Consider the following 11,645-nt stretch of genomic DNA (forward strand, 5'->3'; position numbering starts at 1 on the left):
TTAACATCAAAACACCCACACAATGAAGGCTATCAATTTAACTGGGATAATATAACTATAGTAGCCCAAACCAAACATAGACACACATAGGAATTCCTAGAGGCATGGCTGTCCACCCATAATGCAATCAACAAACATATAGATTTGGACCCCATATATAGCCCCATACAGAACAAAACAGGAAATGACACTATTCACCATAACAGACCAAACAGTATAAATTCCAAGCGGAGTAGAATAATATTGCTTCATCGGAGGTTCCACTGATGTTACTTAGCACGGTGACGAACCGTCTGAACGAGAACAAGCCAGCTCAGCGAGGAAGGCAACAACCGCAGTTCGGGACAGGTGACAAATGTTGGCGTTGCCAGTGGTGCCCTGGAGGAGGGAATGGCCTGGTGGAGTGTGACATGGGGTAGAAGAGGCACAAACCTGACTTCCTTGTCAGCTTCTCATGGTGGCTTATCTTTCAGATGAAATCCAGAACTTCCTCGCCTCGATTCAAGACACGGCGGCCGTCTCAAGTCAAAGGAAAAATGAAGGTGGGATTGTCGCAACTTCCAAGAGGGTTCCTGATGGGAATGAGTGCAGTCTGATCGAGGAGGATCTCTACACTGACCAACCAACCAATCTGTGCCCGGGCGATGGCACTGACAGAGCAGAGGGTGAGCCTTCAGCTGGAGCTGATACTAAGATGCATCAGGATAAAGATGGAAGCAAGGCTGAGGAGGCAGCAGCGGGTATAGAGGGTTCTGGGGTGGCAGCTGTACCAGACCAAGATATGGATGATGCTGAGCTGTGCCTTGCTCTGCAGTACTCCATGGAGAGCAGGTACCAGCTGACAGAGGAGGATGAGGAACTTCAGAAAGTCCTTCAACTTTCCAAAGAGATGGCCGCAGGCCAACAGGAAGACAGTCCGGAACTTTCTGCCGGGGCGTTCCACGGTGAGAGCTCAGAGGCCGGCCTTGAGGAAGCGATCAGGATGTCCATGGCGGAGGCTGTGCAGAGCTCCAATTCCGCGCAGCTGATGGTCTGCGCCGACAGCGACGAGGACATCGACCGATTGGTGAATGAGTTAGAGAGGAGCGTCCGCTCCCATCTCCGTGAGGAGGTGATGAGGCACCAATGTTTCCGGAACTTGAGCAAAGATTACGCTAACTACTTGGAATATCTCCAACGGAAACACGCTGTGGCCATCACCCTTGAGGGCACGGAGGTCAGGGTTCACGGGTTTGCAGATTACACCATCGATGCCAAACAGGACATTGCCCGTCTCATGCACTGGGCCGCCCAGGATGAAATGGCAAAGGTGGAGGAAATGACAGTCGCAAGGTCTGTCCAGTGGGTGAGGCACTGTCGAAGTGCTGAAACCATGCCCTACTCTCTAAAAGCATGTACGTTCATAGAGAGAGCATTTCAACAGAAGGAGAAGAGAGTCGATGTGGTCTTTGATAACAAACCTTACACCATTGACTTTGAGCGAATGGAGGAATATAACTTGGGAGCGGCAGAAACTGTTCCAATTGAGAGGAAGCTTCTCTACCTCCCAGATGGTAAGCGTTATTTTCCGCACCAGAGGTGTTTGGATGCAAGAAGCTGATGTAGTTGATTAGCCCTGCTCTGCTGGTGGCCATGTTTACAAATTCTGTCCTTCCAGTGCCTGAAGGAAAAAGAAATGGGCCTTTGACTTGCTGCTGACTACGGCATGTTCATCCCTCCCCTTCATACTCGCCTCAACCCTGTCGCTAGGAGAGATGGTATTAGAAAGATCGAAAATAGGAACAGCAGGAGGCCATTCAGCCCTTCCAGACTGTCCCGCCATTCAATATGATCATGGCTGATCATCCAACTCCGTTCCCTGTTCCTGCTTTCTCCTCATTCCCTTTGATCCCTTTAGCCCTAAGAACTTTATCTAACTCCTTCTTGAAAATATTCAAAGTTTTGGCCTCAACTGCTTTCTATGTCAGAGAATTCCACTGTCTGGGTGAAGACGTTTCTCCTCATCTCTGTTCGAAGTTACCTACTCTGTATCCTTAGACTGTGACCCCCTCGCTCTGGACTCCCCAGTCATTGGCCACGTCCTTCCTGTGTTTACCCTGTCTAGTCCTGTTACAATTTTATATGTTTCTACATGTGATTCCCTCTTCCCCCCTCATTATTTTAAACTCCAGTCCTAACCCGATCCAGTCTCTCCACTTAATGTGAATCCCATCATCCAGAATCTGTCTGTAACGCCATCAGAAATAGGGGCAGGCCATTCGGCCTCTTGAACCTGCTCTTGCCCTTTTCCCTGTAACCCTCAATTCCCCAACTCATCAAAAATCTACCTCAGCCTTAAACACAAACGCATACAAGGACTCTGCCTCCACAGCTCTCTGTGGCAAGGAGTTCCAAAGACTCATCACCCTCCGAGAGAAGAAATTTCTCCTTACCTCAGTCTTAAAATGGCATCCCTTTATTCTGAGACTGTGCCCTCTGGCCCTAGACTGTCCCATGAGGGGAAACATCCTCTCGGCATTTACTCTTGTCAAGCCCCTTAAGAAATCGATATGTTTCGATGAGATCACCCCTCATTTTCCAGTGGCAAGTATTTAGCCAACCTGTTTAACCTTTAATCATAAAACGATGTCTCCATGCCAGGGATCAGCCTAGTGAACCTTCTCTGAACTGCCCGCAATGAAGTGGTATCTTTCCTTAAATAAGGGACCAAAATTGCTCACAGTACTCCACATGTGGTCTCACCAGCACCTTGTACAGTTGCAATAAGACTTCCCGACTCTTATACTCCAAATCCCCTTTAAATAAGTGACACATCCAAACTCCGAAACACTCTCAATTCCCACCAGATGGCGCCTGCGCATTAATTTTGAAGCAAAGACTTGCATTTATTTTATGATTGCTTTTACATATTTAGTTCGGAAGAAGAGCCATATCAGTTTCAAAGTTAACTCTGTTTCTCTCCCGGCAGATCCTGCCAGACCTGCTGAGTTTCTCCGGCGTTCTCTGTGCTAGGTTTACATTTACAGTGTACGTATTTTAAATGCATTTATTCCTCACCTTTTCCAACCCTCAGGATATTGGAAAACAACTCACAGCCAATAGCATAATGTTGCAACGTAGTTAAAGCAGGAATCGTAAGGATACACGTGAGCATGCAAGTTAGGATCAGAAGCCGGCCTTTTAATGAGGTCAGGGCTGATCATTTGTAGCCTCCTCCACACTTTGCCATTTACCAAAGACCCACTGATTCCCTTCATCATTGTAATGTTGTCTATCCCCGTACTCAGATGATCTCTGCCTCCACCAACTCTCTCTCGGGGACGACAGCAGGTTATAGAGCCATAGAGACATACAGCACGGAAACAGACCCTTCGGTCCAACCCGTCCATGTTGACCGGATATCCTAAATTAACCTGGTCCCATTGGCCAGCATTTGGCCCATATCCCTCTAAAGCTCTCCTGGATGGCCCAGATGCCTTTTAAACGTTGTAATTGTACCAGCCTCCACCACTTCTTCCTCTGGCAGCTTGTCAGTACAACCACCACCCTCTGAGAGAAACGAGAACTCCTCCAGCTCTCGGCCTGAAATGAGTGGCCCCGTATTTGTAAACGGTGACCCCATGTTCCCGTTTCTCCCACACGGGGAAGCGTCCTCTCCAGATCTCACGTTTCGATCAAACCACCCACTGAACTGCTTCTGATGCTAGTGGCATTGTGGGTCAACCCACAGCAGGAGGACTGCAGCGGTTCAAGAAGGCAGCTCACCCCCACTTTCTTAAGGGGCAACTAGGGGCGGGTGAGAAATGCTGGGCCCAGCCAGCGACACCCACATCCCACAAAAATGAATCGAGGGGAAAAAAAATTATATTCTCTCTTTTTTTATTTTTGAACTACTTACACTGAGGCAGTGCCCCTGTGTGTGGTCTCACCAAGACCATGCCCAGCCTGAGCAAACTCCGAGGTGCCACCCTGTAGACTGTAACATTGTGACCATGGCATTGATTACGAACAGTTCTGGGCCCTGTATCTAAGTAAGGACGAGCTGGTTTTGGAGGCAGTCCACACGAGGTTTAGAATTAGAATTAGGTTTTCTTTTTAAGTCACATGTGCACAAGTGGAAAGTTTACAATGCCACCCCTAGTTATATTACCTGACAGTGATTCATAGTACAAGTTGGAAATAAGATGTAGTTAAAAGGGTAAACATGACAGAAAGATAAACAGGCTACAGGTAAACTTACATTGCAGTAGATCAGCACAGGGGCTTCTACATGAGGGTCTAGTGGACCTCGCAAGCCGCTGACCCCCTGTGCCAGACCCTCAGTCAGTCCAGTCTGATCTCCATCGCCGCTCCGCTCCACGCCTCAGTCCACTCCATTCCGGTTCAATAATCCCAGCAACAAAGGCCCTTGTCATATGAGGAACGTTTGAGCACTCTGGGTCTGTACTCGATGGAGTTTAGAAGGATGAGTGGGGGTGGGGGGGGGATCTGTTTGAAACTTACAGAATACTGAGGGGCCTGGATAGAGCGGACGTGAAGAAGATGCTTTCACTAGTAGGAGAGACTGGGACCTGAGGGCACAGCCTCAGGGTGAAGGGATGACCCTTTAGAACTGAGGTGGGGGGGGTTTTCATTGGCCAGAGGGAGGTGAATCTGTGGAACTCATTACCACAGAGGGCTGTGGAGACTAAGTCATTGAGTGTATTTAAGGCAGAGATAGATGGGTACTTGATTGCTAAGGGGATCAAGGTTTACAGGGAGGCGGCAGGAGAATGGGGTTAAGAAATATATCAGCTATGATCAAATGGTGGAACAGAGTCGATGGGTTGAATGGCCTAATGCTGCTCCTATATCTCATGGTGTTATGGCCAGATCCTCTGCTTTAGAACTTAGAACAGTACAGAACAGAACAGGCCCTTTGGCTCACCATGTCTGTGCTGACCATGATGCCATTCTAAACTTAATTCTATCTCCATACCTGTTCCCATATCTGTCTAAATGCCTCTTAAACATTTGCTGTTGTATCTGCTTCTACCACCTCCCCCGGTAGTGCATTCCAGACAGCTATCATCCTCTGTGTTTTTAAAAACAGCTTTTTTTTTTGTACGTCTCCTTTTAAACTTCTCCCCTTTCACCTTAAACTGATATTTGACATTTCCTGACTCGAACTATCCACCTGTCCGTGTCTCTCTTAAGTTTAAAAACTTCTATCAGGTTGCCCCTCAGCCCCTGAAGCTCTAGCAAAAACAATCCAAGTTTGTCCAACCTCTCCTTATAGCTAGAACACTCCAATCCAGGCAACATCCTGGTAAGAGATAGTAGGAACTGCAGATGCTGGAGAATCTGAGATAACAAGGTGTAGAGCTGGATGAACACAGCAGGCCAAGCAGCATCAGAGGAGCAGGAAGGCTGATGTTTCGGGCCTAGACCCTTCTTCTGAACCCTCTCTAAACTCTCCACATCCTACCTACAGTGTGGGGACCAGAACTACATACGACACTCCAAATGCGGCCTAACCAAAGCTTTGCGCAAGCTGCAGCAGGACTTGCCAACTTTTATACTCAATACCCTGACCGATGAAGGCAAGCATGCCGTACACCTTCTTTGCCACCTTGTCCACTGTGTTGCCACTGTCAGGGAGCTATGGACTTGTATCCCAAGATCACTCTTTATATTAAGGCTTCTATGGGACCTGGCATTTACTGTATATATTCCGGTTGCATTTGACCTCCCAAAATGAAGCACCTCGCACTTATCCGGATTAAACTCCATCTGCCTAAATTTCTGTGCCCAACTTTCCAACTGACCTATATCCTGCTGCATCCTTCAACAACCTTCCTCACTATCCACAACTCCACCAATTTTCACATCGTCTGCAAACCTTACTAATCAGACTGATGACGTTTTCATCTAAATCATTTATACAAACATCAGAGGTCCCAGCACTGACCCTTGTGAACACCACTGCTCCGATACCTCCAGTCAAGAAGCACCCCTCTCCAAATACCCTCTGTCTTCTCTGACCAAGCCAACTTACTAACTCACAGTGGGAAGTGACTTAATCTTCTGGACCAGCTTATTGTGAGGACCTTGTCAAATGCTTTAGTAAAGTCCTTGTAGATGACATCCATTGCCCTACCCTCATCAATCATCCTCATTACTTCTTTAAAAACCACAAACAACTTTATGAGACAAGACCACCCCGCACAGCACCGTTCTGACCATCCCTAATACATCGATATTTTTCCAAATATGAGTAAATCCTATCCCTAAGAATCTTTTCCCAATAATTTCCCTGCCACTGATGTAAGGCTGACTGGCCTGTAAATTCCTGGATTACCCCTGTTGCCTTCTGTAAATAAAGGAACAACATTGGCTATTCTCCAGTCTCCTGGGACTTTGCCTGTGGCTAAAGAGGATACAAAGATCTCTGTCAAGGTCCCAGCAATCTTCTCCCACGCCTCCTCCAGCATTCTGGGATAGATCCCATCAGATCCTGAGGACTTCTCTACTTTAGATAACAAGATGTAGAGCTGGATGAACACAGCAGGCCAGGTAGCATCAGAGGAGCAGGAAAGCTGATGTTTCAGGTCGGGACCCTTCTTCAGAATTTGACCTCCCAAAATGCAGCACCTTACACTTATCCAAACTAAACTCAATCTGCCATTTCTCTGCCCAACTTTCTGAAGAAGGGTCCAGACCCGAAACATCAGCCTTCCTGCTCCTCTGATGCTGCCTGGCCTGCTGTGTTCCTCCAGCTCTACACCTTGTTATCTCAGATTCTCCAGCATCTGCAGTTCCTACTATTTGTGACTTATCTACTTTAATGTTTTTCGAGACATCCAACACCACCTCCTTAATTTCAACATGCTATAGAATGTCAACATACCCCGTCCTAATCTGATCATCATCCATGTTCTTCTCCTTAGTGAATACTGATGCAAGGTACGTTTTTAGGACCTCACCCACTTCCCCTGGCTCCATGCATAAATTCCCTTCTTTGACCTGGAGTGGACCTAACCTTTCCCTATTTACCCTCTTGCTCCTAAGGTATGTATAAAATGCCTTGGGATTCTCCGAAATCCTACATGCCAAGCACATTTCATATCCCTCCTATTTCCTCCTTCAAGTTCTTTCCTGTTTGCTTTATATTCCTCATGGGCCTTGTCTGACTTCACTTTCCTAAACCTTACTTATGCTTCATTTTCCCTTTTGACTAAACTGTCAATATCTCTTGTCATCTGTCAGTGTGGAGTTTGCATATTCTCCCCGTGTCTACGTGGGTTTCCTCCGGGTGCTCCAGTTTCTTCCCACAGCCCAAAGATATGCAGATTAGGTGGATTGGCCATGGGAAATGCAGGGTTACAGGGATAGGGTGAGGGGAGTTGGGACAGGGTAGGGTGCTGTTCGGAGGATCATTGTGGTCTTAATGGGCTGAATGGCCTGCTTCCGTACTGTAGGGATTCTGTGATGCAGGGTTTCTGAAAAATGTTATCATTAATCCCCACAGGAATATACTGGTCCTGAACTCTGATGAACTGGCCTCTAAAAGACTTCCACATGTCATACGTAGGTTTACCCTCAAACAACTGCTCCAATCTAATTTCTTCAGTTCCTGCCTAATACTGTCATAATTAGCCATCCCCCAGTTTAGCACTTTAACCTAAGGACCAATCGTCTTCTATCCATTACTATCTTAAAACTTATGGAATTATGATCACTGTTCTCTAAGTGCTCCCCACTGAAACTTTGATCACCTGGCCAGGCTCATTCCCCATATATGATCTAGTACGGCCCCTTCCCTTCACCTACATGTTGTTTCGTGAATCCCTCCTGGATACAAATTCTGCCCCATCTAAACCCCTGGCAATAAGGAAGTACCAGTCGATATTGGGGAAGTTAAAATCACCATCTACAACAATCTTGTTTTTACATCCTTCCATGATCTGCTTACATATCTGTTCCTCTATCTCCTGCTGGCTATTTGGAGGCTTATAGTATAACCCCACCATAGTGACTGCACCTTTTTTAGTCCTGGCTTCTACCCCTATTGCCTTACTGGACGAGCCCTCCGAGATGTCCTTCCTTAGTGTGGCTGTGAACTTCTCCTTTATTAGTAATGCAACTCCTCCACCCCTTTTTACATCCCTCTCTATCACGCCTGAAACATCTAAAACCTGGAACGTCAAGCTGCCAGCCCTGCCCTTTCCTCCATCAAATTTCTTTAATAACTACAGCATTATAGTTCATGTACTAATCCCGGCCACAGGCTCATCTACCATACCCGTTATACTCCTTGCATTGGAATAAATACTCCTCAGACCATGAGTCCTGCAATGTTCATTTACCCAGTCAGCATGGATTCACTGAAGGGAAATCATGCATGACCAATCTTCTGGAATTTTTTGAGGATGTGACCAGTAGAATGGACAAGGGTGAATCAGTGGATGTTGTGTATCTGGACTTTCAAAAGGCTTTTGACAAGATTCCACACAAGAGCTTAGTAAGGAAGATTAAAGTTCATGGTATCAGGGGTAGTGTATTGACGTGGATAGAGACAGGAAGCAGAGAGTTAGAATAAACAGGTCCTTTTCAGAATGGCAGGCAGTGACGAGTGGGGTACCACAGGGTTCAGTGCTGGGACCCCAGCTCTTCACAATAAATATTAATGATTTGGACGAAGCAATTAAATGCTGTGTTTCAAAATTTACAGACGCCATTGAGCTGGGTGGCAGTGTGTGCTGTGAGGAAGATGCTAAGAGGCTGCAGAGAGAGTTCGATAGACTGGTTGAGTGGGTAAATACTTGGCAAATACAATATAATGTGGATAACTGTGAGCTTATCCACTTTGGTCACAAAAACAGGAAGGCAGGTTATTATCTGAATGGTGGCAGTTCAGGAAAAGGGGAGGTGCAATGAGACCTGGGTGTCATGGTGGAACAGTCGCTGAAAGTTGGCACATAGGTGCAGCAGGCAGCGAGGAAAGCGAATGGCATGCTGGCCTCCGTAGCGAGAGGGTTTGAGTATCGGGAGTAGGGATGTCTTGCTGCAGTTATACAGGGCTTTGGTGAGACCGCACCTGAGTATTGTGTGTAGTTTCGGTCTCCTAGTCTGAGGAAGGACGTTTTTGCTATTGAGGGATTCCAGCAAAGGTTCACTAGACTGATTCCTGGGATGGCAGGACTGACATGTGAGGAAAGACTGAATCAACTGGGCTTGTACTCACTGGGATTTAGAAGAACGGAGAAGGGGGAGATCTCAAACAAAATCCTGATAGAACTGGACAGACTAGATGTGGGAAGAATGTTCCCGATGTTGGGGAAGTCCAGAACTAGGGGTCACAGTCTAAGAATAAAGGGGTAAGCCATTCAGGAGTGAGATAAGGAAGAATTTCTTCACTCAGAGAGTTGTGAACCTGTGGAATTCTCTCCCACAGGAAGCTGTTGGGCCCAGTTCATTAGATATATTCAAGAGGGAACTAGACATGGCCCTGGCGGGATCAAGGGGTATAGGGAGAGGGCGGGATTGGGATACTGAGATTGTATGATCGGCCAGTATCGAAGGGCCAAATGGCCCACTCCTGCACCTTGTTTCTTTGTAACCTGTCCCTGCCTGTTCTTCCTATTAGACTGATGACTCAGCATCAGCTTTCTCTTCAATCACTTCACACACTGACCCAATGTTCTGGTTCCCCCCCCCCCCCCGCCACACTAATTTAAACCCTCCCCCCTCCTCCAGTGGCACTGGCACACCTCAGTAGTGACCTTGAGGGGTCCCTGTTGCCCAGGACACCGGGGGGAAGCATCCCTTCCCTTCTGGAATTCCTACCATTGGGTGTGTCACAAACCCCCAAGTCTCTGTGGGAAGCTGAGCCCCTGCGATTGTACAGTCCCTTCTCCCTGGGAGTTTAACTCTCTCCTGTCCAGCAGCAGGGCAGGGTGTGGGCTGTGCTGCCTCTGGGAGACTGTGACTCACAATTTAACCCAATACACAGCCGTACGGCTGGAGGAACCTCTCTGAACGGACACCCTTCGATGTGGAGACTATTGCGGAGAATAAGCAGATTGTCACCGTAGCACTTCCCACTATTAAATGGGATACATCTGGAGCTCAGTCAGCCAGATCTGTCCCACAGCCCTGAAACCGTTTTAGCTTCAGATATTTATCCAGTTCTCTTGGAAGTGGTGGATTCTACCTGCTGCCTTCTGCTTGGCTCTTTATGGGCTTCAAGTGCCAATAAAGTAGCTTGCAGAGTTTGAAAGTGACTGTATGTGTAAATGTCAGTGTTCCACAGACAGCAGGGCCAGACGTTAACAGCTCAATCCAATCCAATAAATACTAGCAAGGGTTGCGATGGCCTAGTGGTATTATCGCTGGACTGTTAATCCAGAGACTTATGTTCTGGGGCCCTGGGTTCAAATCCCACCACAGCAGATGGTGAAATTTGAATCTAATAAATATCTGGAATTAAGAATCTAATGATTGTTGGAAAAATCCATCCGTTTCACTAATGCCCTTTAGGGAAGAAAACTGCCATCCTTACCTGGTCTGGCCTACATGTGACTCCAGACCCACAGCAATGTGGTTGACTCTGAATTGTCCTCTGGGCAATTAGGGATGGGCAATAAATGCTGCCTAGCCAGCGATGCCCTCATCCCGTGAATGAATAAAGAAAGAAACATAGCAGGGAACGTTTCCTTGTTCCTCTTCCAGCCAGTGCTCTATTACAGTTTGTAAACAGAAAAGACAATAGAATGAGGCAGTTTGGCTGACGTGGAGGGGGTGGGAGATAGAGATTTTAAATGCTAACCCAGTCAGTCTGCTGTACGTCTACCTGGTCTCTCTCTCTCTCTCTCCCCACAGATACAGATGTGTCATCTTTAACTTCCGGACAAATTGAACTGGTCCAGTTGGACGAAGCAAGTGAGGAATATTGCAAGATGGTGCGACATTTTTATGACACCCTGAAGGATATGCACAATAAAATCCGCATCATAAAGGTCAGGCTACAGCACTTTCCACTCCTTCCTTTGGCTCATTTGCCAGGCTTATAGCCTCACTGCATTGTGAAAGGGGCCGGGAGGGAGAGTTCACTCTCTGATGTGAGATGAGAATTCACAGCCTGAGATGTTTATGAAATTCTACACCAGAGAGCAGAGCACAAGACCATTGTCAGCAGGAATAGTGAGTAACGCTCGAGTGAAAAATGACATTGCGTAAGGCTCAGCCTCTATCAATGGGGGAGGTGTTTCCACAGATATAAAAGTAAAGTCGGTAATAGTCCCATGATATAGAAACACAGGAACAGAAGCCACTAGTTGAAATACTCAAGTGTGACAGGGGAATAGTTTGTCCCACTGATGTGTGTCTTGATACTGAAAATATTGGGCAAAGGCAGAAGTAACACAACACCAGGTTAGGGTCCAACAGAGTTTTCAGAGCGCAGCCCCTTTGTCGGGTGACGAAGATTTATTTGGAATCACAAGCTCCGAAACCTTGGGATTCGATCCCGGATCCTCGGAACTTGGGCAGCGCAGTGATAATACCAAATAAAAACCAAAAGAACTGTGGATGCTGTAAATCAGGAACAAAAACAACGTTGCTGGAAAAGCTCAGCAGGTCTGGCATCATCTGTGAAGGAGAAA

General features: G+C 47.0%; 1 protein-coding gene across 1 annotated transcript in view; it reads left to right on the forward strand.

Moving 5' to 3' along the window:
- The first annotated feature begins 454 nt into the window (after window positions 1–454).
- LOC109933455 (protein mono-ADP-ribosyltransferase PARP10-like) overlaps window positions 455–11,645 on the forward strand; it is a 17,475-nt gene continuing 6,284 nt past the window's right edge. The window contains exons 1-2 of the mRNA XM_020532445.2: window positions 455–1,553; window positions 10,864–11,000. Coding sequence (XP_020388034.2) covers window positions 455–1,553; window positions 10,864–11,000 — 1,236 coding nt within the window. The remainder of the gene's footprint in view (window positions 1,554–10,863; window positions 11,001–11,645) is intronic.

The sequence above is a fragment of the Rhincodon typus genome, chromosome 2 (assembly GCF_021869965.1).
Source record: "Rhincodon typus isolate 14 chromosome 2, sRhiTyp1.1, whole genome shotgun sequence".
In the NCBI taxonomy this organism is placed as follows: domain Eukaryota; kingdom Metazoa; phylum Chordata; class Chondrichthyes; order Orectolobiformes; family Rhincodontidae; genus Rhincodon; species Rhincodon typus.